At 41.3% G+C, this 25,963-nt stretch overlaps 1 protein-coding gene across 9 annotated transcripts in view; it reads right to left on the reverse strand.

Moving 5' to 3' along the window:
- Positions 1-25,963, reverse strand: part of scn8aa (sodium channel, voltage gated, type VIII, alpha subunit a) — a 48,562-nt gene that overhangs the window by 13,935 nt on the left and 8,664 nt on the right. For 5 of the 9 annotated variants that reach the window (XM_082518418.1, XM_082518417.1, XM_082518411.1 and 2 more), the window contains exons 4-20: positions 25,507-25,596; positions 24,929-25,057; positions 23,992-24,083; positions 20,923-21,144; positions 20,601-20,664; positions 20,292-20,433; positions 17,926-18,132; positions 17,554-17,835; positions 14,639-14,953; positions 12,964-13,099; positions 12,488-12,726; positions 10,089-10,262; positions 9,196-9,552; positions 7,646-8,119; positions 5,383-5,500; positions 4,667-4,821; positions 4,011-4,184 (exon numbers count right to left, since the gene is read on the reverse strand). In XM_082518418.1, coding sequence (XP_082374544.1) covers positions 4,011-4,184; positions 4,667-4,821; positions 5,383-5,500; positions 7,646-8,119; positions 9,196-9,552; positions 10,089-10,262; positions 12,488-12,726; positions 12,964-13,099; positions 14,639-14,953; positions 17,554-17,835; positions 17,926-18,132; positions 20,292-20,433; positions 20,601-20,664; positions 20,923-21,144; positions 23,992-24,083; positions 24,929-25,057; positions 25,507-25,596 — 3,370 coding nt within the window. Of the gene's footprint in view, positions 1-4,010; positions 4,185-4,666; positions 4,822-5,382; positions 5,501-7,645; positions 8,120-9,195; positions 9,553-10,088; positions 10,263-12,487; positions 12,727-12,963; positions 13,100-14,638; positions 14,954-17,553; positions 17,836-17,925; positions 18,133-20,291; positions 20,434-20,600; positions 20,665-20,922; positions 21,145-23,991; positions 24,084-24,292; positions 24,385-24,928; positions 25,058-25,506; positions 25,597-25,963 lie in introns of all 9 variants that reach the window. The other 4 variants (XM_082518419.1, XM_082518415.1, XM_082518416.1 and 1 more) reach the window with 3 other exon arrangements.

Below are 25,963 nucleotides of genomic sequence, written 5' to 3' on the forward strand. Positions count from 1 at the left end.
GGCCCTTATTGTGCCCAGCAGCAGTCAGGAAGAGATCGCCACAGCTGAAGAGCAATTAATCCTCAAGTTAACTAACTACTTCACAAAACTGTGCGCACATGCTCAGCAGTGGTAAATGTACAGAACTCTTATCGTAGCAATAAATCACTGTGAAATTTAGATCATGTCTATACAATTTTACTCTGGTAACAGAATCATTTAAAGCACTGAGTGGTATAGCCATTCTAAGCTAAGCACATAAACAGCATTGTTTTGCTAAGCAAGGAGGAAATGGACTATGGAAAGTGTGGTCAATAAGCTGCACTCACGTTCTTTGAGTGCTCAGAAGTGCAGTATTGACAGCGCCTTGATGAAGTTGCCTTAAAGGCCCTAGCCGCCATTATAGCCTGTCTTCAGCACAGGAAAGCATCGCAAAGATAAAAGGATCGCTTGGATGGATGCACATTTTTCAAGATGGAACCAACGTATCCAGCTGTATAAGAATCTGGCCTTTTTTTGCAGGAATTGTACCCTCAGGAAGTCTTTTCTTTCCATAAATGCAATTTCCGTGATGCTGAAGGGTCTAAAACAGGGGGCGCACCAGTTCCTTACAAATAAGGAAAAATATCAACAGTAAACACATGTGAAAGCACCTCCAACCAGCCACCGACACCAACCGGTCAAACTCACCGCAAGAAGTACACAACATCCAAAGCTTACCAAAATCACGGAGGGAGGTTTATAACAGGCAAAATCTTCATTTTGACTGATGCCATCATCAACACAGACGACATGAGACTTAAAAGTCTATAAAAGCTACAGGAAAAAAACACCAGGAAAAGTATCGGCTTGTATTCAGATTTTCTTCTTACTATATATAAAATGAATAAACCAAAATAAATAGACAGAGAAATTGACATTTCTCCAAGCGCTTACTTTGTGGTACTTACTTTTTAAAAAATCGTTAACCTTGCCTCTTGAATGAATTAGCATCTATACTCAGGGGGAGACAGTAAAATAAAGATTTTGCCTTAGTCTGCACTACAGTGTTTGGGGTAATTGTCACCTTCAGCCTGACCCCTTGGAGAGCCCCCATTTGGGGTGCCTGGCCTCTGGCCCACCTGCTGGGCCAGCTGTGTGGTAGCGGCCTCAGTGTCTCAACGTCCTTCTCAGAGAGCTCTGCAAGGCAAGGCCAATGACATCTGGGGCTGTGATCCCATGATGACGACAGCACAAACCAAACAGAAATAAAACCAACTGAAAACAAAGGGAAAAACACAACAAAACAATGATAATAATCTGAGTGAAAAAGAAAGATGAATGAAGTATGACCCCTGTCACCCTGATGCTCACACACCCCAGTGTCAGTTATCTAGCCTAATTTTACTGTCGTATGATAAACAGATTATTTAAGACAAAAAGGTATATTAATGTGTACTCAAATATTAAACATCTGCTTCTGTGATTTCCGAAAAACGAGTTGAGTAAATGAATGATGACGATGCTGCAGACTGACTTAATGTGGCCGTAATATAATAATAAACACATAATAAAAATACAAAACACATTTTGAATGAAAATCAGTAAAACACAAATCAAATGAAAAACAGAAAGATACATAAGAGGGAAATGAAGAGGGACACACTCATAGAAAGAGCCAAGCACATCCACACTCTTAAAAGTCACAGGCTGGTCTAATGATGGTGCCCTCCCCACCACCACCCCTGCTTTCTGAGTCCATGGCGATGGTTTCACCCAACAACACAGGACGGCAGAGGCACATGGAGGCCATGACACAGCCCAGACTCATCAAGCACAAGTTCTTTGGTTCTTTTTTCTTTTTTCTTTTGTTTATTTCTTTGGAGGGGGAGCGCTAGTGAAGACCAAACTTACCATCGGCTGCCTGTCACCCACCATCATTACATCTCAGCACAATATCACCACATTCCTGAGGTTACACTTTCAAGAGGGAATAAAAGGAGGATGGGGGGAAAGAAGGGAGGAGGGACATCACTTCTCTGAAACATGGTCACAACTTGGGAAACATAGCACCTCACATTGCCCAGAGTGTGTGATGAGACAACACACTTACAGGTAGGGAGTCTAAAGTGGCGAGAACCACAATCAGTACGGCGTGGTATGATTATAATCAATACTATCAATACAAGATCTGTGTGAGCTTTATGTGTCAACATTAAACATATCAATAATAAATAGCTTCTGTTGTTTTTCTGAATGCTGTTTTAAACTGTACAAACATGAAATGCTTTGTTTAGGCTTAATGTGGATTTCCTAGAGGATGTGATACATATAATATGTGTGTATTTGCTGTAGGGGGTCTGAATAACACAAGCTTATAATGGCAACCTCTGATACGAGTCCATTCACGGGGGCTGAGGTGTTGGACACTGTGGAGAGGTGGTTAGTTCAAGCAGAAAGTCAGAAGTCAGGAAATTCTTTTTCTATCCTGCTCTGCTACCTGGTGCTGACTAATTCCTGAATCAACATGTAAAATTCAAATCATTCAGGCATCTTACATCCAGATGTTTACCCTTATTTATCCCCCATTAGACTGAATTTGGAAACTCAGAAGCATCTAATATTATCTTATATAAAATTGAAAGCATTGAAATTAGAGCAGACCTGTTATGTTTTCCCTATTTCATAATGATGAAAGCTCATATTGAACATGGCCAAAGTTTCAGAAAATGAGATTATGTGGAAGTAATCCCTGTGACTGCTCTAAACACTCATTTTCAGACCTTTTCTAGTCTTGGCCCAATGTGACTGTAAGCATAGGCACACAGCTCTGGCTGTGAGTACAGCAGCCCCCGCACGCCTACTGTTTATACCTTCTGTTTGTGAGGGGCAGCCAATCGAGAGGAAAATGGCTTTAAGAGGAAAGCAGCACCAAACTGCTAGTTTCAGATGGAAGATAAACTGAAGGGCTGTGTTAGGCCCTGTATAAAAAGAAAAAAAGATTATTCTGTGACTCATGCACAGCTGCTCCATAAGAGTCTAATATTAAAAACGAATGAGTAGGACATTAGGATAAATAGGTCCCCTTTAAATCTTATTTATATGTGTAGCTTCCACAGAATAGACCGGAGAATCATTCCTGTTCTGGACTTTCAGTCTTGAGTGACACGAGGAGCACAGCAGTACACAGAGAGAGAGGATAAAGGTCAGAAACACAGGCAGAGACAGCTTAACAAAAACACATCTTTGACACTTCCCATTGCTCTGAGCATGACTTGAATATGATTGTAATCATTACAATAGGTGACTACACACCTATTGTAGTCGTTAGGTGTGCTCTGATTTGATTCTAATTTGAATTGTCATCAATACACCCAAATATCTGTGTGTGACTTCACTTTATTGCATGTGAAAAAAAACATGCGGGCAGGTTTGCGGCGCTAAGCGTGAGCAGTTTTTTGTTTGAGAAGCAGAAAATTATTCCACATATTCAAGCATTTCAGTGATAAACCAAGTAAAATATGTGAATAGCTGCTTGATGGAGTGGTAAAAGGTGGCTCGGGCATGTGTGCCTTCAATATGGACAGACTCCAGTGCAGCCTTGTAAAACACTGTCCTTGTATAATGGAATTACTGTTAAAAGAGATGCCCGCTCACATGCTGCAATCCATGAAGCAGATATTCAGTTAATACCCTGACCCTACAAACCTAACCACACCCGGTCAACAACAAAAGGGTACAAGCCATACGCTGACCAGTCTGGACATTAAAAAGCAAGCTAGGTGAGGTGAGTAACACTGATCATTCAGGGGGACGGCACTTTGACATATTCCCCTCACCTAAACAGCGTTGCAGATCACATGGTTGTTGCAGCCTGTCGGTTTTAATGTTTTGGCTGGTTGGTGTATATGTTATCTGATACTGATACTGCTGATCAAGAGCCTGCATGAGTTTCTGTTGCACCCTATCGCTGTTGAACCAGGGTGTGGCTGCCGAGCAAGTGACTACTCTAGTCTGCAGCTCACACAGGAGGGAACAAGAGCCAGACTTACATCCACAATGAAGAAGTCCAGCCAGCACCAGGCATTGGTGAAATACTTGACAAAACCATAGGCGACCCACTTCAGCAACATCTCCAGGATAAAAATGTAGGTGAACACCCGGTCAGCATACTCCAAAATGATCCGAATGGTCTTCCTCTGCTCAATGTACACATCCTCGAAGGCCTACGGAGAAACAGGAAACGCATTAGTTACAGAGAGAAGACGGTGACAGAAATATTACACGAGATGATTAACGATGCTTCTAATGAAACTGTATATGGCACCACAGCCCAGCCGACGGCTGAATCCTAACTGTGATTTACAGGAAGAAAGAAAATTGTAAATAAGTCCACAAGAATTATATGTCTGCATCCGACCCGTGCTTTGTATTTGGCACATTTAACAAACTCACCAAATCCCCTGTGTCCTCTCCCATCCCATTTAACCACACCACTGATAGGCTTGTGTTACCTCCTTAATGTCACAAACACTCTGGTTTTGATTTCTATTCATTTTTTATTTTTGCTCCAATTTCCCCCAGTCGCTAAAATATATACTTCACTCATCGGTTCAAGTATGTGGAATCTTGAATTTAACATTTTCTCTTTTTATTCAACTGTACAGTTAGCTTAAGTGTGAGCAAATGCTAACGTAGGCCTCCTTACCAGAGCGCCACTGCTGAGGAGAATCATGAAGATGATGAGCGTCTCAAACCAGTTGTGTTCCACAATCAGGTAGCAGGTTTTTCTCAGGAACCACCAGCTCTTCCCCCATCCCATAGTGATGTCAACATCACAGCATTTATACTTGGCCACGCACGCTGAGGACGCACAGGAGAAGAAACAACAGCAGATGTACTGAGCCAAAACAAGATGGAATGAACCAGCCCTGAGATTCAAGTCTGAGGTTTCAACATGTTTTCCTGGTAAAATCTTAAAAGAGCTTTTACATTTTCAAACTGCAATTCCCACAATGCACGTCTTTGTTTTCATTTTGCCCACCCAAGGAACTTTGCCCAAGTTGAGCCTTCACATTTAGATTTATCTAACATAGGGTGCAAACACATTATATTTGTGTTTTTCATTTTTTTAATACATTTGCAAAGAATTTTGAGGTAAAAATGAATTTAATTCACCTCGATGAAGCACAGTGATTACTTTCTGGATGAACTGTAAATAACAAAAATAACCAGCATTTTGTTTTCTTGTTCAATATAAAATGTACCTATAAATGCACTTTAGTTTATTAAAACCTTAGATTTATAGACAGATGGTTAAATAATATTTTATAATAAAGCTCCCCTTCAACCCTGGTGCCCTACAGTTTCCACCCAGCCCCTGGGGAGTCGAGGTAATGGGTGGTGTGGAAGCAGTGGTCTCACCATCTGTCCAACAGGACTCTGGTTCCATGTATTCCTCAACCGTCTCCACCACAACCACCTCCTCCACGTCTGGTTTGATGTCGATGGTGCTGCCCTCCGAAGAACTGGTGTCATCCAGCTAAAGAAAAGCAGACGCATAAACACATTTTGTTAATGTGGTGGTGTCTTGTTTTTTTTATATTTATGTTTTTAATCATAGTTTATTCTATTTGTTTTGGGTTTTTTAAATATTTTCTTTTGTTTTATTTACTTTATTGATCTATTGATTTGATCTCGTTTGCTTTGCAAAGAACTTTGATCAACCTCATTGCTTTTAAATGTGCTACAGAAATAAAATTCACACTGACATTAAGAAACAGACACATGTGGAAAAACAATCTCACAAGCATAGAAACAAACATACAAAAATGCAAAATACAGAAACTTTTCACGTTTTATTTCGGTACCAAGAAGCGATGGACTCATAATGCCTCTTAGAGCCTGAGGAAATGTTATTTCTAAATTACATCAGCTCTATCTTTAAATGGAAAATCTTTGATCTTTGTTTCTTTTTTTTCTGTGTTTTTTTTCTTCATATTGTAATGGACTTCGTAACAACCTTGAACATCACCTATCATCCGTTTGAACACTGAAATGGAATATCAAATGTCAGATAATCTGCTCTGAAAGTCTTCTAAATGCATTTCATCAAAACACATAAGTCAGAGAGCGTCCATTCATCCGCAGTGCCTGCCTGCTCAAGCCAGTCTAGATGGCTCTATTGAGTAATGGGGTTGTATTAGTGTCTGAGCAACATAGAGTGGCCAGCCACACCCAGACTGGCACAGTGCTGGATAGCTGAGGATTATACACAACAAAAACAACACGTGGAGCATCAGTTTTTACAAATTGACAATGTAATTAGGAAGCAGTGAAAGGGCCTGAATATCATGGACATATTTCTTTGTATGCCGTTCTTTCTTTCAGTAAAATCTCCCTGAATAAGATATGCAGTCATGTTAAAAAAGAAAGTACACCTTCTTTCATTTTCACAGTTTTATATATCAGGACATGATGGGAAAAATTAGCCGTAACCAGGTTTAATCATTATTTAAATACAACCTGTGATGCATACATATAAAAGATTACAGCATGTCAGTATTTATTTGATACAAACTAAGCAGTCCTGTGAAAAACTAAGTAGACCCCACAATTCAATAGTCATAATAACTTTAAAGCTGAAGTAATTGCTTTCTGAATGACTTCATCAGTCGTTCACGTCGTTGTAATATGAGGCATATCATCTTACATCAGTTCACTGAGGTCTGCATGGGTTCATTTATGCACAGCTCTCTTAAGATCCTGCCTCAGCACTGCAATGCAGTTGAGGTCTGGACTTGAGTGGGCCTTGTTTTGCAGATTTTTCAGCCTTTTGGTTGCAGAGGTGCTGCTATGCTTGAGATCATCGTCCTATTCCATGACCCAATATCACCCAAGCCTTAGCTGTCAGACAGACAGCCGCACATTTTACTCCAGAATACTTCAGTATATGAGTTTATGGTTGATTCAGTGACTGCAAGGAGCCCGGGTCATGTGGTCTTATCTGTCCAATTGTCATTTTGTTTGTTTAGATTTGACTTTGCTAACCTAAGCTGTGTTTCCATGTTCACGTAGAGAGAAAAGGCTTTCTCCTGGCAAACCTTCCAAACCACCATATTTGTTTAGTCTTTTCCCAATTTTAATCCCATAAACTTTAACATTTAACATACATTAGATCTGTAGAGTCTGAGATGTGGCTCTTGGGCTTTATGCAGTTTTAGTATTCCACAGTCTGACCGTGTGTTAAATATGCTGGGAAATCCACTCCTGGCAAGATTAGCAATTCACTTGAATGCTTTCTTACTGTAGGGTTGGATGCAAGGCCTTTAAAATGGCAAATATTCTTCCCAGACTGATGGGCAGCAACAGTTGCTACTCTGAGATCTGTAATGATGTAACGATGATGTCTTTCCCCCTTGAACAAACACCTGAATGCTCCAGACCAGCAAACTCCTGCTGCACCCAGCTGCTGCTTATCCTCTTAATTTCTATGAAAGCAGTAAGGGTGCACTTAGTTTTTCACACAGTGCTTCTGCATTTTGCTTAATCTATGTTAAACAATGGAACAGTTTAATATGTCATGTTTTGTAATCAGGTTGTATGTACTTGATGAACCTGGATCACAGAATTGCAAGAGGACGTGCTTTCTTTTTCATGTGACCCTGTCCTAGCTGTTTACACTCACCTCTTTGCTGTTCTCATTGTCTGACTCGCTGCTGAAGTCCTCTGTGTTGAGGTTCTCAAAGTCGGACTCTCCCACAGCTATTGGTACGCAAACGGTCAGATTCGGGTTGTGGATAAAGGACATGTGGTCTTCGTCGATCATGTACTTGCCCACGCTGCTGCCAATACCACTGGTAGTGCCGTTACCATTTTTGGCATAGTCCAGGTCACGGTTAATGTCCACCCCAGTGTGATTAGCGATACAGTTCAGTTTCTTGTCGTACATGTCTTCCAAAGGCTTCTGCTCATCTTCCATCGGTGGTTTCCTCAGCAGACTGGCCATCAGTAATCGCATCTTGGCTTTTATCCATGCGATGCCTTTCTTGATGCGCATGACAGAAATCTGCAGGTTGTTCGGCTCACCGTCATCATCTGTCGCCGCCAAGTTGTCAGCACTGAATGAGCTCAGCAACAAGGCAAGGAACAGGTTCAAAACCTTTAAAGAGTAAATGAAAAACAAATACATAAAAAGTGGCAGTTTTGAAGGAAGCAGGAGGGAATCCGAGTAACCAACTGCACACTTGTAAGGTAGCACCTTGTGATTTACAAGCCACACCCTAAATCATGCCATGTTCTGATTTAACATTTACTGTATTGAAGATTAAATTACACACTGACATTATGAGCTCTATTAGGTAATGAATCTATGAATAAAGTGAAAAGGGGGGTCTTTTTATAAATAAACTTCTATACGTTCATTTCTTATTTTACAACTGGAGGAGTCGCCCCCTGCTGGTCAAGTGATAGCATGCGGGTCTTCCACATTGGGTTCCCCCATTACATACAGTGTAATATGCTATGAATATCAAATATTCCATACACATTGTTTCTTCCTGTTTTACTTGTGATGCTAATGAACTTTTTTTAAATTCATATACGTGTGAAAAAGAAAAAAGGAAACAAGTAATCGGATGTTGTTGCTAAATTCTCAATTTCTGACCGCATTACATTAGAGAGCTAAAAGGGGCATTTTTTCATTGGGCACCTTGAATTCCATTATTTCCATTGATTAACTTTAGTCAGTGAGATAACTGTGATTCAAGTGGGCGGTACAAATAAATCCAATAAAGCAAAAATGGAAGAAAAGTTGATGTCATATGTCGCAGTCATAGACCTTATTTATGGTCCAAACGCTATGAATTATGCAACAGTGATGTGAGTTTGTATTGGGATCCTGAGCGGAAAGCCCTGTCTAAGTAGACTTACGTGTGTTTTAACAGTCACACAGCTAGTTATTGGCAGTGAAAGTCATGTGTAAAAGGTTTAGGCTTGTTGTCTTCCTCCCCTGTAACTCTACAGAGCTTCTAAACCTTCATCATTAAAGTAACAAAAAATAGAATAGAAGTGCAGTTTTCATACCAAACACTTTACTGAATTCTGCCTGAAGTTTTGAAACGTCCACTCGCTTTGCTCTACCTTCTGGACGTCTCTCAAACTGTGTCAAGAACAGTGCACCTGAGTCATGTGTGAACTCCCATTAACAGTTTCCAGCTAACAACATGGGACACTCACCACCAGGTTACCGATGACCATGACCATCATGAAGACGATTAGGCACATGGCCTGGCCGGCCACCTCCATGCAGTCCCACATGGTCTCGATCCACTCACCACACAGGACACGAAAGACGATGAGGAAGGAGTGGAAGAAGTCATTCATGTGCCAGCGGGGCAGCTCACATTCAGCAGAGATCTTACACACACAGTCTTTGTAATTCTTCCCAAACAGCTGCATGCCCACCACAGCAAAGATAAAGACTATGATGGCCAGCACCAGAGTCAGATTTCCCAAGGCTCCCACTGAGTTACCAATGATCTTGATCAGCATGTTGAGAGTGGGCCACGACTTGGCCAGCTTAAACACTCTGAGCTGAAGTGGGAGGAAAGAGTAGGAGGATTATGTTTTAGTCATAACATCCCATCTTTACGAACTTGTTGCTTCGATTCAGCAGAGTACAAATAGCATAAATATACAGCAATGTTTAAATAAACACAGATTTTACTTTTGCCTCGTTTGCCTCAGATGCAGTACCAGTGCAGAGCCGGTTTTGTCTTCGTGCTTATCGAAAAACAACCCACTTTCTGACAGGTTTGAGAACCTGTTTGAGATCTGCCAGCCTGGTTTATCTTGCAGTAACTCCTAAAATATCCACATCAGTGGTTCCGACTTCTACAGAGAATTTGCGATGCTGTGAGTTTTTGACACATACGCCAGTTTTTGGGAGGTTTTTTTGTTTTTGTTTTTTTGGAAGAGTTAAATATGTGCAAACAGCTCTAGATTAAACACTGACACTGCATCAGTGGAGAAGTATTGTTCGATGTGCAGAATGTGCATGATAACACACAACAACATGATGCAATGATACAATCTCAACTCTACTTTTCTAGGCAAAGATAGATATTTACCAATCGGAATGACCGCAGGACTGAGAGGCCCTCAACGTCAGCCAGAGCAAGCTCCACTAAGCTCAGAGTCACAATGAATCCATCGAAACAGTTCCAGGCCTCCTGAAAGTAGTAGTACGGATCCATAGCTACAAGCTTGAAAAGCATCTCTCCTGCGAAGATCCCCGTGAAAACCTGACATGCGAGAAGGAGGACAAATTTAACTTGGCTTCTAAACATATATAACAGAATGTAAAGCATAATGAGTAGTAAAAGAACCGACATATTGGTTCTGCAGAAAAATGCATTAGGTTAGTACTCTCAGCTACTGCAATTGAACTTAAACACAAATAGATTATTTACAGAGGAAGCACATCTAGTTAATGTCCGTGCATGTGTCAGCTGCTCTGCAGTCACTGAGGATAAGACGGCACTTGTTTGTTCTCATCTTTAATAGATCACTGATGGCTGCCTTCAATCACACAGACCACATAGCGAACATACAGTCATGTAGGCCATACATGTTTTTGGACAATGACACTTATTCTGTCATTTTGCCTCAGCACAACCACCACAGTAAATTTTAAATAAAACAACAAAGATGTGACTGAAGTGTAGACTTTCAGCTTTAGATCAAATATTGCTTTTTAAGAAATGACAGATATCTTTATGTTTATAGTCCCCTGTTTTCAGAGATTTCAAATTAATTGGATTTAGTCTATAAATCATGGATATGACCAAATGCTGTGTTTTCTCTCTTCAGATGTTCTGTTAGACCAGGTGGGTTTGTGGCTCTTTCTGCATTATTTTTTTCCTTTGATTTATTGGGCTGAGATCTGGTTGCTGATTTGACTGAAGAATATCCCATTTCTTTGTTTTGAGAAACTCTTGCTTTATCGGTTTACACGCTGAAGTGCTGCCTGATCAGTTCTGCAACATTTCAGAATTCAGCATGCGACTTCTATCTGCAGTCGCATCATCAACAAACACTAGTGACCCAGTTCCACTAACAACCGTGCATGCTTATGCCATAACACTGCCTCCACCATGTTTGACAGGTTGTGTAGCGTACTTCAGATCATGAGGTGTTTCTCTCCTGCACTCAGTTTATTTGTCAAAACAATAAAATAAAATTCTGAACTCTTAGACGTTTTCTGGCATCTTTCCTTCCTGGTCCCGAGTGTAACCTGTGGTTTACACCTTGCTGTGAACTCTCTGTATTCCCCTTCATGAAGACTTGGGTTGATTGTAGACCTCAAGTGTGATACACATGCTACCTCGAGAGTTTTTGTTTTAATTGAAATAAACGTTGTGAAGTTGTTTTTAATCATGGAAATAATTCTGTCATCATGCACTTCGGTTATCTTCTGTGGTCTTTTGGTGTTGCTGAGTTGACACTGCATTCATTCTTACTAGATTTTTATGGGTTGTTTTCTTTCACAAACATCAACCTCATACTGAGGATAACAGCAAACAGCTACAAAATGCAAGTTCAACACTTGGAATCAACTCCTGATCTTGTGTGTGCTTAATTCAAATAATCATACATAGCGAGGGAACAAGCCTCATGCGGCCATGAAATTATTTGCCACATAGTTGTCCAATTACTTTTGAGCTGTGTATAAAAATGTAATTCCTGAACAGTTAATGTAGTTCTTTAGTCAAACCCCTTGAATTAAAGCTGAAAGTCTGCACTTCCATGACATCTTGATTCTCTGAATTTAATCCACTCGGGTGGTATGAACTCGAACTCAAATCGACCTGTATACACCCTCGTGAGTTTGTCAGACTGCGTGTTCATTGGCGCGCAGGATGATGACTCATATTGCATCAAGGTGACCTAGAAACCTCCACCTGTACCACCCATTAGTCTTTTCAACTAGATTTTTATGAACCACAACTGGAAAGAACACATTTCACTGCTTTTTCAATTGTAAATTAATACGAAACAGACATACACACAAAACTGTATATAAAAGAGCGTACAACAATATGTGTTAACTTATGTGAAATGGTGCCAGTACTCTGATTTACTCCGTTTCTTAAAGAAAAACAAAGCTTTAAATGAAAACAACCAGGTCTCAGAAATTATTTAGGCACCATTTTAGAAGAGCTCATCGATCAGCCTTCATGAATTATTAACACCGCCCTCCAACCAGTCAGCCAACCAGCAGAGAAGCAGGTGCATCCACTGAACCAGAGTACAGCGAGAGAGACGGGAGAAGAAGAATGGAACATGTGTGTGCATGTATGTAAAGAAAAATCCACGAATACTAAGAAGCAGCTCGGGGTTTGGGAATGTTTTTTTTCCCTGTCAATTACAGTCCCATAAATAACACCTTTCTGTGAGCTACTGAGAAGAAGCAGAGAAGATCATTTACAAGAATACCAGATAAAAATAACAACAAAAATCCACTCACCAGATTTCCTACAGACAGCATATCTTCAAAGTCAGGGGTCATGGGGTAATGCTCCATAGCCATGAAGAGGGTGTTTAGGACGATACAGATGGTGATGGCCAGGTCCACAAAGGGATCCATGACTATAAGGTTCACAATCTCCTTGATCTTAATCCACTTGGGGCTGCACTCCCAGATCAGGAATGTGTTAGCAAACTTATACCAGCATGGGGGACACTTGCGCTGAGACTCCTCCAGTTCTGAAGACATAGCGCGGATCATACATCAAAACCAAACATACTTGCGTGCTCAGCAAACTGCATGCAATGGTATAATAGGATAGAAAAAAATTTTATGCAATGTATGTATCTGGTACTTTTGAATATGCAAAGCAGATAAGCAGGAAATTCATGTCAAACTAATCAAACAATGAAGAGCAGCCCTAGTTAAAGAATAATGAGAGAGCAGGTTAAATAGCTGGGTTAAAGTGGCAGTACCCTCCACTAGTGTGTTGGTAATGACGCTCATGACACTGTTGGCCCGCTCTTTCCGCCCAAAGGAGGTATTGAGCTGGTCCACAGACACCATCAGGGAGCCCGACAGCTTCTTCTTCACCTCAACCTCAGTAGTCGGCTGTCAGGAGGAGAGGAAGAATCAAGCACCCATGGAGAGGACATGAACACCATCCCACATCACCACCGGTGGCCGGCGGAGGGAAGTGCACGACAGCAACGGCAGGAAAAAGTAGTCGAGGATCAGAATTTTGGGGGTGGGGGGCAGGGCACGTTTCATTCTCCTCTACTTGTATGCTGGTTTCAAGGAAGATGTGTGTATGCTGTAAATGCATGCAGGTTTCAGCCAAAGTGGGAGCAGTGGTCTAGGGCTACTTGACCTAATTGTGTTTGAATGTAATTAGCTCATCCCAATTAGATAAAAAATGGATTGTGAGACACTGTGCGAGGAGAACTGCTTCTGCATGAATGCATTCTCAGTCCCGTCATGCAATAATGGAGGCTTTGCTGCCATTGCAATATAATCATGAGGTTATTTTACAAAATGTCTCCCAAATCTGGCCATTTTTAACACAAACTTGCAAATTGATGCTACTGTATCTTCCTATTTTGAAACCATACAACTTATATTGCAACCATCAAGTCAAGAGCATTGTAAATAGGTCATATGAAGGCAGGTAGTTCAAATTCATCCAGTTGTCATGCATGAGCATGCTCCAAGTCAAAGAGAAGGAGAGGAAATAACAGACATCATAACCAAAGTTTGGTTTGTCTACATCATGCTTGTTCTAATTTGGGGTTTAAATCTACCATGCTAACTAGAATGACGCACAACTAATTTGCTAATGCTGACCAGGGAGAGACTGGAAAACATAGAAAGGTATAGACAGACAAGGACAGCAGCCCTCCTTCATTTCTTAAAGTATTTTTCGAAAGCCTAATAGGATGGTGTGTATATATTTATACATATATATTTATGTAGATAGCTAGATACATATACTCTGGGATGGAATCAGGGAATTAGGGAAGCAGATAAAATTGTCTGTGGCTCTATAAAGCTGGTCCCCTCTGTTTCCTCCGGCTTCTATTGCAGATCTACCCACACAGGCTAGCAGAGGACCCGGATGCCTGGAGGAACACATCAACACACTGGAGCATGTTAACCAATCATTATATGCCATTTGTTAACAAAAACTGTGTTTCATTACTGCTAGTGTGTGAACGGGAACTTAAAACACAAAACTGTGTGTTACTTCTTTCTCTGATCTGTACACTAACGGGTCAGTGAGCAGCTGAATGATTTTGAGTGCAGGTACTTTATGAGTTATAAGTTTGATGCTGACATATTCAAAACATTAACAGTCATCATTCATTTCAAACAGTAAAATTGCCTGGAAGTCACTGATAGACCAAGTATGAAGCTAACTTGTGAAAGGTTGGTTTAAGTATAAATGCTATAATCACGTTTATTTTCCCATCCTTTGCCTACAGTTGGAGGGCAGCATACACTGCAGGGGCTGGGGGAGGGGAGGCGCGAGCGCTTAGCCAAGAGATACATACGGACTTGCAAAGATGACAGTAGAGGATAGAGAGCCAGAAAGAAACGTAACGGACGAGAGGGGGGCCATGCCTAGATAGGTCTACTCATTGACTTCCTTACACTTTCGTCAGTAGCTGCCTTATCTATTTTCACCTCAGGCAGAAGGCGTCCACCGGGCCCGGGGCCAATGAGCGACACCACGCCATTGCAGTCCACCGTGCTGTTCCTCTTGCCATGGAAGCCAGTGTAGCTGCTCCGCCGGTACGGGCTGAACAGGGAGCCTCGCCGCTCCTCGCACTCCTCGACGGTGCTGTGCTCATCGTCGGCGAATTCGTTCTCCGAGCCCACGTCCTTGCTGCGGCCCTTAAAACTGAAGATGCTGCTCTTGCTGTTGTGGCGTGAGAGGAAGGGTGAGCCCGGTATACTCAGGAGAGACTGGAGGAAGGAAATAGAAAAAGGATGAGAAGAGGAGATATTTGTGTGATGGAGCCCTGGGCCCTTCTGGGCCCATCAACTCCAGAGGACAAGATGAAAGCCAACATCTGTGGGAAATTTAATGCAGCAAGGGCTCCTTCCCACGAGGAGCCATATTCTTCTGACTAAATAAACAAGAACTAGATAATTAGGTTAGTGATATGCTTCAGTGTCAAGGTCACACACACACACACACACAGGACAGAGATACAGGCGTCTGAGACAAGTGCAATCTGAACATCAGTCACGACAGCAACAATCTGGCTCTACACAAAGTATGCTAGCTCACGGGAAATCAAATGTTTTGACAATAGCCCTCTGGTTGTGTAGAAGATGAGTGAAAAGCGCAAAGGATCCATTGCATGTCACATGAAGGATTTTCACAGAAAAGCGTTACATAAGGCCCGTAGGCCTCGTTAACTCGTCAGCTGAATACTTCTCCATAGAACACAAAAAAATTAAAAGTCAGCGAAGCTCGAGCACGGTCTAAGCACAGCAGCAGGACTGCTCCCTGTTACAGATTTGTGTAAATAATTCTGAAAATGAGGCCTCATACATCAACGTTGGGTACACACAAAAACAGGCCAAAATGAGGCGCACACTACTTCCAGCACAAAAGTTGATATCCAGAACAAGTGGCCAGGAAAATGCGAGCATCTCTGTGGAACCGTTGACCTATGAGACGTGTGCAAGAAAGAGGAAATGGAAGCTGATGGTGAGGTGGTCAATGAGAGGAATCTTTTTATCTGTAATGATGCAGATAGACCGGTTCTTATATCACACCTATCTATTCTATCTGAACACTCCAATACGACATGCCTCAATCATCCACTGACACAAACACTTTCTATCTAACCACACAGTTATATGCCGATGTATCCACTGGCGAACTCGGGATGAGCATCTTACCCATGCACACTGGAGAAGCAAGGAATCGAACCATCAAACTAACAGATGACCTGCATTACCTCCTAAGCTGAAGCAACCACAATTGTTAGTCTGACTTCATGATGCACTTTTTCACTAACACACATATTAACTTCAATGAAGTGATCCAAGTATTTAGCAGTGTTATTTTAAGTTGTTCTGTGAGCGCCCTTAAGTTGCAGCTGTAACTAAAATCTCTAAACTAAAAACTTCGCTCACAGAAGACTGAGCCAAACTGTTAAAGGACGTCTGGCTTCCTTTCATTGATAGTTTTACCTCCCATTAATCAGACTACCAGATTTTCATGAATGTCATTGCTTGTCGAGATCTAAGACAGATGATACAAAATTAGAGAACCGCAGAAGAGTCAGTAGTCCACCGTATCACCAAGTTAGTGAGTGCCATAAAGCCTCCTCCGGTTGTCTCATTTATTGACTACGTAAATTTGTTGTCTGTGAATAAAGCCGATGCGTACCCTCACCAGAGCCTCAATCATACTGCAGGCCAAGTTCAGACAAGAAAAGATCAATTTCTACCCTTAAATGACATCCTCAGGCAAGTGGTATCACAATCATTTTGACAAGCTTTAAATCAGTCAGCTTGATTCCTGTAAAACAAATAAATGCTGCTGCGACACATAGAGCTGCAATGAATGCTCAGGTAATCCCAGAGGAATGTTTGACTGGAAAACCAAGCAATTAGTAAAAAAAAAAAAGTAAAATTGTATTTATATAGCACCTATCAAGATAAAAAATATCACTAAGTGCGCCACAGAAGCTAAAACATAAAAATAAAAATCAACCAAAAGCAAGTTTAAAAAGATGATTTTTTAGCTGTTTTTTAAAAGCGACCACTGGGTCCACAGATCTCAGGCTCAAAGGGAGAGAGTTCCACAGTTTGGGGGCCACAGTTACAAAAGCTCTGTCGCCTCGTGTGTTTGACAACCAGCAAGCCCTGGTCACATGACCTCAGGGACCTGCTGGGAATGTATGGATGCAAATCACAAATAAATAAGGTCGCTCATTTCTGATTTAGCCAATTATAAGGCCCTTTGCATCAACCATTTATAGTAGAATTTGCACACTATCTATGCCTAGTCTTAACCACTACTGAGGCCCCTGGACATGTGCTTCACTACACGCTGCTCTGTAAGTGCAATCTTATATTTCACACACTGAAAATGAAAAGTAGTAAGAATGCCGTCCCTGCAGCCATGTGACTTACTGACGTCTATATTCTATTCATAGACATGAAAAGGTATCTGTTCTAATTCTGTGTGTTGTTTGAGTTTCATTTGGTCTCATTTTGGCACAAAAGGCCTCATACAGCTTTACGCTAGCCATGTAGATATTTTCTTATATGTTGGTGATTTTAGATTTTCTTTTTCCTGCAAGACTTCTAGTACCATCCCCAACATGTGTGAAAAAATCTACATCACAGCATGATCATGAGTGAAATACTCATCCCCAGAGAAGAGTTTGTCAAATTCAGTGTTTTTATTCTTGAGCTGCAAATTCTGTTTATCGTGTAAAATTACTAACAGTTTATATCTTGTTATAATTTAGCTTAAATTTTCCTTTCAATCAAAATGTCAGCATCTGATCATTGCTAACAAAAGGGAATATCTTCCTCACCTGGTTCATGATGGAAGACTTTCGGCCCAGGCGGTTATCGGGGAATCTGAAGCGGCTCCTTTTGCTGCCATCGTCCGACTCTGACTTGACAAACTTCTCGCTGTCGCCTTTCTCCTTCTCCTGCTCCTTCTGCCGCCACTTCTTCTTACGGTTGCGGCGCTCTTTAGCGCTCTTGGAGCTGAGCTTCGACATCTCGGACGAACTGCAGGAAAGACGCCCTCCTCCATCGTCTTCAACCGCATCCTCCGACACTGTGCCTGCAGAGGTTGCCATTGCAGCCGTCTACCGAGAAACGAGCACGCGAGTGAAGTCAGAACGATATTTTGACACAATCCATGAAAAAGTTTTGCTTTCAACTTGCAGAGGACTCACCTGAGCATCTTCTTGCTGCTTCTTTAGCTGCTCCAGCATCGCCTTGAATTCTTCTTCCTTCTGCGCGGCCTCTTCCATGGTGGCCTGATTCTGCTCCTCATAGGCCATGGCTACCACAGCCAAGATCAGATTCACCAAGTAGAAAGAACCCACAAAGATCACCAAGACAAAGAAAATCATGTAGGTCTTCCCTGCCGCCCTGAGGGTCTGTTAGGAGGCAGTGCCACAGAGGTCCGGGGAGAGAGAGGAAGAAAACAGCAGACCCGTGAGATCTGATACATGACTTCAACGCCACAATCAACGTCAGCCTCACTGCTCATCTCTTAATATGACTCATCAGAAAGAAATAGAAGACGTACACTGGTCTGAGCATTCCTGGGGGCAAAAATGAATGCAAGCCTCAAGTGAGGAGGGTAAATGTCTCTCACCTTCTGAGGACAGAAGAGTCAAATCTTAACTTAAAACAGCTCACATGATTTCATTTGTCTGTTTCTGATGTGAAAATAATGTGTGGAAATAAATTGAGTAAATGATTTTATACTTTGTGCTCATTAAAACCCTCCATGTGAGACTGTATTGTTCATCAGAAAGAACTGACCTACTTTGCACGCTCACTGTGAATAGCCAAACTATTTCTACAGATTTGGACGCTATGCCCACTGGAGATGAGAAGTGAGGAGACTGAGCAGCAGAGGTACAGCTGAACAGATGAACACACAAAGGAGAAAGCTCATTGGTGTCACTTTGTCTTCATGCTAACATACAATTGTTAAAGTCATTCTCGCGCTGTTATATTTTTAGGTTTAGATAAACCAGCAAACGAATAGTCATCATGAAAGGATCCCAAATTTGACTAAAAATGTTCTCGCTCATGCACCTCATCAAAAAATGAAATACGTCTTCAGGCAGCAAAAAGGAGAGAAAAAGGACTCTAGCAGGTAGAGAAGTGAAATATCCTCACCCATCAATTATGCATGCAGTTGACGTGATGCTGAGAAGTGCGTGCAGGACATTTGGCTCAAACGTTCTATTTTAGTGGCACAAAACTAAATCTTACATATATAATAAAATGCTCAGTACTGAGAAACAAATATGATCCATAGGAAGGCGTTTTATTACTTAATGTCCTTACACCAAACCAAAAGCGGCTACGTAATGATTATTCTACACATACGGCGTACAGTATGAGCGAGAGCCTGCAGTTGGAAGCTGAATTTCAAAGATGAGAGCGAAAATAGAAATATGTGCCAGGATGCTCTCATCAGGTCTCATCGCTCTCATTGGTCATACTGTAATCCTCAGCCCTTAATATTTCATGCTTCCTTCCTTCCACTTGTACGTGGAGGCAGGGCTGTCTCCACCATTTCAGGGAAGCTTAATGTGGAACAGCCTGCAAGACAGACCAGATGGCGGTGACGGGGCCACAGTATCCACATGAGACTGAGAACAGGGGATAAACTTGGAGGTGAACTAGAGCTGAATGCAGAAGCCACCACCAGTTTTTGAATAATGTAATTTGAATAATTACAGGATGTTTGGTACACAATTTTTTATTGGCATTTGTGCTGCAGTGTAATAAAATCACTAGACAGCTGATAACCACCTCCACCATGCGATTGGTTTGTCTGTCAACTGGATCGCTTAAAAAATGTTTTTGCAAAATTGGACATGTGAGGTCACATTTTTATCCAAAATCAGTTCATTCACCGTTTGAGGCGAGTTTTTCAGCTTTAGTGGTGCAGTTGAAGACTGCTGTCATCAGGCACCAGTTTAGCTCACTGGTTGAGCAGGTGCCCACACACACAGCTGAACATATATATTTACTAGGTATGTGTGTTTTTAAAGGGATGCCAAATGCTGTCATTTTTCTGTAAAGCAAATTTACCTTGCCTTTGGGTATAAATAAAGTTACCTTGACCTTGACCTTGACTGCTGTATTTCTTCCTCTCTTCCTGTCTAATCTTCACCAGTGAACTAACCAGTAAAGGCAAAAGAAATCTTTAAAAAGCTGCTGTCACTAATAATGGATGAGAAACAAACCATCCATCGCACCATCCTTTTTTAATCATTTCATTGATTTATCCAGTTAAGGGTTGTACTATTGGGGGCGGAGCCTATCCCAGCTGTCACATGGCAAGAGGTGTGATACACTCTGGGCAGGCTGCCACTCTATTGCACTTCAGGCTAGCATTATTTATTTATCTATGCTTTTGGTGACTTTGTTTGAATTATAATATATGTTCATCAAAATTAACACCTTTGAAGCCTCGATAAAATCTGTCCAAAGGCCAAATATCAATCAGATTTCAGCACTGAGGGCTGTTACATGGTGAAACAAGCTGAAGGTGTGGACACATCTGCTTTACCAGCATGTAAAGGTTCTCCCAGAAGTCCTGTGTCATGAGTCGGAAGAGAGCCAGGAAGGCCCAGCCGAAGCTGTCAAAGCTGGTGTAGCCGTAGTTTGGATTCCTCCCAGCTTTCATGCATGTGTAGCCCTCCGGGCAGCGGCTGAGGGGTGGAGAGAGAGCGAGAGAGAGACACATAGAGACAGAACAGGGCATTCAGCCCAAAAATGAGTCAGCACTATTTACTGATAATGTAGTCTGACTATAAGCACACAGAGGAGCTACAGCAAATCTTGGAACTCTTTTTGAAGGGTGGAGAAGGCAACTCACCCAGAGTCTGAGCTGTTCCCACAGAGCAGAGCGTCCAACTGGCCAGGCAGGAAGTAGAAGTTGGCTGAGAGGGGGAAAAAAGCAAGAAAGAAAAACTGCCAAACTGAGTCATTTCGCTCACATTCTGTCGAGATTTACTAAATTTACTCCATTCAGCGCATTTCTGACTCCAGCTCACTCAGAAATTTTGACTTCAGTTCATTTGAAACAAATTCCTTTAAGTGCCAAAACGACATATTGTTTCCCCATTCAAGCATATGGGTTGACTCATACTCTGACCTCCGTGCCAGGTCACCGTTGGTGACGCCTTGACTCTACTTACTGTCGTTCGTGATGTATTCGTCCCAGTCAAAGCCCTTACTGCCATTGGCTAGGTAACTCTCGTTGGTGTTGATTGGCCAGAACACACACTTGTGGCGCAGGTTACCCATGAAGAGCTGGAGACCAATGAGGGCAAAGACGCTCAAACAGAAGACGGTCAGGATCATCACATCCGAAAGCTTCTTCACAGATTGGATCAGGGCACCCACAATGGTCTTCAGGCCTGCAGGCCAGCCACAATCACACATGCGCACGCACACAAACACACACACACACACACACACATTCACAAACCACACAGGTGATGCAGGAGCTCCTCATGTCCCATGTGTTAATCTCTGGAGTGTCAGCTGCTACTAGAGCTCATCTTTTTAAATTTGTCACTGGGATGAAGCCCGTAAATCCCTGCATCTTAAGATGTTCATAAAAATCTGGCTGAGACTACATTTGAAAACCTTCCCACTGAATTTAATTATAAATAGAAATAATAGATGTATTGTCATCGACTTGAATATACAACTAAATGTTCATTTTTAACTAAATTCAACATCAAAACAAAAGGGATCATTTTATAAATAAAAATCTGAACTGGTAAAATACTATAAATTTTAGATATGGGTAGTAATACATTTTGGACAAAACTGGGAGTTTACATACAGAACATCTCTAGAAACAACAAACAGGAAATATTCAGGAGCCTTCCCACTCTTTTCAGATTATTGCAACAGATCTCAAATCCAAATAATGGGCTCTTCAACAGAAGAAATTAGCATTTCATTGCCAATGACGGATGAAGTAAAAAAGAGGGGGAAGACTTTCTATAAGTGAGAGGAAATCCATAAGGAAAAGAGCACAGCAGCACAACGAGAGGCCATGAGAGGGACAGAGGCACAGGCAGGGGGGCATTAAACCACATGCAGGTCATTTAAACTCCAAGGCTGAACAGAAGCAATTCAATGCCAGTGCCGGTGTGGGCACTTTCTTGAACTGTCTTGTGTAAGGTGTCATTAGGAAAGCACTGACTCCCCATACCGCGACCCTGTAGTCTGTCTCATCCACTAAAGACAAAATCGCTTTAACTTCCAGACCAGCCTCCTCTGGCAGCATTCGCACAGATCCACGAGGAACTCAAAGATGGAGGCAGGATCGCCCACGCCCCATTTTTACTGTTCACCCACTACACGTACAGCAGGCTTGACCTGCTACAAGCTTTCGATAAATTATGATCTTAATTTAGACTTTCAAATAATCTTACTAAAAGCTCCGTCAAACCAGACATGTAAGGAGCTGCTCGTGTTTAAAGGGACCTATTATAATTTCTTTATTTCCTCATGTGCTGTTACAGCAGCTGATGTTCATGCTATGTAAGAGCAAAAACCTCAGGCTTAAAGCAGGTAAATGCTCCGTTTCTGGCAGTTTTTTTCAAGGATTTCAAGATATCTAAATGCACAGAAGCTCCACCCACCTTTTGTTTGCAAAGGACAGCCAATCAAAAGAAAGCTTGTATAACGGGGGGAATGCAACAGCTTGATGCATTCGGGGGTCGCACAAAGCCCCAGCATAATCTAAAAAAGCAGTAAAGACTTAAACTAGAACTCAGAGTCCAACAATTAAAGCGTGGAGCTAGAAATAAGCATAGCAGGTCCACTTTAAATCACCATACATCTTATTTACAAGCACATGAAAAAAATTATCCAATCAAACTAACAGATCTATGTTTCCCTGGAAAAAGCCCTCCCATTCACATGGATTACTGTTTGCTTTATTAAACAAATCTATAAAAATCAATAAAAGCTCCAATTTCATTACTTCTGTACCAGCATTTTAACAGAGAGTCCAGAATTTGGGGGAAATATGTTATTAATTTTGTGGCTGAACGCTACATTAGAAGATCAATACATCCTACCAACCAGTGTTTCGTCAGATTTTAAAAAAGCAGATACGATGTGTTAAATAAGGATGTTTGGAGCTGCTTTTAGGTGGCTGCTGTCTTTGGACAGAGCCAGGAAGTCTGTTTGCAGTCTTTAAGTTAACCAGATGCTCGCAGTAACTTTAGGTACTGGCATGAGAATGGTATCAATTTTCTCATCCAACTTTGAGCCCAAAAACAAACAAGCATATTTCCCAAAATGCCAAACTGATATCTAAATCGTCTGCACTCAAAGAAGACTTTTTCAAATTTCAGCATGAATGTGTAATTTGAAAAAGAAAGCAATCTTTAGTGGCTGTTTTGCAACATGTGTTTAATGTTCTCCGGTCAGATGTCCGGTCAGCGTTACCATTCCATCTGCATTCCCAAATATCTTTTTTTTTTTTGTGATATATCATTCAAGGAGGTCGTAAAAACAGAGAAAAAAAATCAATCAACAAGCTAAAAAACAAAAAAGAGGGCAAATCAAACTTTCAATGCCATTAATCAGCCAAGCTCTTGGTAGGCTAATATTATAAAAGCAAGTGACCGAAAAGCATCATGCAGCATAAGAGGTATGTTCACAAACTAGGCTTGGCAGTCTTCATACATAAGTAATGGGTATGTTCTATAAGATCTGTATAAGAGCTATACCTTTTCTCATAAAATACAGCTCACAGGTTTGTTTTGGACCCCATTACTAGGAATCCTCTCAAATTTCCAATTAGGAACAACTACAGGGATTAAAGCTGTCTGATTTTTCTTTTCTCATAAAACATAACATGCATATTGTAAGTTTACAGTGTTCTAACAACACATTTCTTTGCCATAAGTAACGGCATTTGCTTCTTCTGAAAAGCTATTTGAAGTTGAGTGAGTTGAAGCTATTTCTCCTTAAAGACAAAAGCTGCCTTGGAAACAAGAGCGCTACCGGGGCAGAAGAGAGTGCAGACACTTTGAAGGGCCCTAGAGGAGACTGCAAAGCCTATCAAAAATGTATTAGTACCATTTTTGATAATTTTGGAGGAAAAATAAATCAAAAAATGGTTTTCTCCAATTTTTTTTTTTTAATATCGCTAAAATCATAATAGTAATTATAATAATAGTGAGTAGAAAGGAAAGGGTGAGAGGATCAGCCTTAGTGTTTAAACTGAGTCTCACCTGGAATGACAGAGATAGTTTTCAATGCTCGGAGAACTCTGAATGTTCTCAGCGCAGATACATTGCCCAGGTCCACAAACTCTGTTATATATCTGAAATAGGGGAAGGATCACACACAGAACAAACACGATGACAAAAACCACACACGCCAAGAGCACAACACCACCGAACCAGGAGGAAACGACGCCACTCACAGAGCCTGTCCACTGAGGAGAAGGGTGGAAGGTAAAAGGAAAGAAAGACACACACACCTAACACCGACCCCGCCCCACTGCCCCCACCCCGCACCATCCTGTCTTACCTGGAATTACAGAAATAGTTTTCAATGCCCTCAACACCCTGAACGTGCGCAGAGCTGAGACATTGCCTAGGTTTACAAACTCTGTTATATACCTGCAGGATCAAACCACAGTTACAACAGCTTATTATTTACATGCAGATAAACGGTGAAAAGATCAATTCAGACAAAGATGGGCTTTGTGAGAAACAATGACATTTTGTATGATGGTCTTTTTGGGGGGAGGGGTGGGGGCTGTATTTGCTCATATGGAAATAAGTAAACTAGGTGACTTATAGTCGCTGGGAAGACACTGAGCATTAAATTGGATTTTGCAGGCTCCTGACGACTGAGAGAGAAAATGTGAATGACAAGAGTTGGATGGCGAGAGGGAGATGAATCAGACTGAATGACAGTGAGGTGTGGGTGTTGTCAAGGAGGCCGAGCAGTGTCAGATGGAGATCTTCGATTCCCAAAGAGAAAACCAGAGAAGTCTCGGCTCAAATGAGGAAACACAGAAGACGGGTTATCAGATAGGAAACAGGCAAAAGATAATAACTAAAACATCAGTTTACTTTAACCCAACCCAAATACGCAACGTATTTGTGTCCAATTTAACATCCTATTTACTCAGAGCTCGATCGAAATTAAAATACTTACGCCATCGAAATGACCATGAAATCCAGCCAGTTCCATGGATCTCTTAGGAATGTAAACCCATCTATACAGAAGCCTCGCGCAGTGATCTTTACAAGAGACTCGAACGTATAAATTCCCGTGAACGTGTACCTGGAAGACAAAGCGTTGACAGAATCAGTTCACCGCGCTAGATCAAAGCTCGCTCATTTCTAAGTGCCTGCACCTTCATTAACTGTTAAGACACCCAGGAAATGCCGACGTTAGATAAAATTAGAATCATGCAAAATCAGATAAAACACTTTTCTGTCGGTCTAATGTTTTATTAGAATGTTGCTTCGTTACATTTGAGCCACACAAATTTCCAGAAAACAGAGGTTTTCAAATACACTGCAGCATACAGCCCCATCAGTGTTTTCTTCTGAAATCTTGATTCTTGTGTGAAAAATATATAGTATGGTTATTGTGCAGAGGGTTTAAAGAGAAAATTCAAATTTAAAATTTCACAGAATTTGACCATCTGTGACTCAGATGTAGTGCCAACATAGGGACACAAACATTTATCACCCATTTATATATGAAAACAGATAAAGTGTACTTACTCTACTTGTTTTGACCACTCAGGAGGATCACTAAAGGTCATGAATATACAGTTGGTCAAAATAGTACACATAATGATCATGCTGAAAAGAGTGAGGAGCATGTTAAGGAAAACGCAGACTGTAGTGGTAATCACATACATCATCAAGCCTCCATGACATGTAAAACATAAGAATAAAAAATACAGCTTGCAGTAGGTAACGTATGTCCTACAGTCGAGTACGCATAAACAGCCAGCAATATTTAAACAGTTAAAGTCAAGACATGAACCCAAAGCACTTAACTGAAGGTGGTTAAACGTAGCCACTACTATTAAATATTTAAACAGTATATATTTAGGGGAAATGCAAAACTACAGTACATTTTAAAGGTGCAAAGCTTTCAGTGCAGAGAGGCTGACACTCAAAGGAAACCAGGGAAACTTCAGACTTGGCTTTAAATGCCTGCAGAGGTCAGTAT

This window comes from Aulonocara stuartgranti, assembly GCF_965226115.1.
Source record: "Aulonocara stuartgranti genome assembly, chromosome: 20".
Taxonomy (NCBI): domain Eukaryota; kingdom Metazoa; phylum Chordata; class Actinopteri; order Cichliformes; family Cichlidae; genus Aulonocara; species Aulonocara stuartgranti.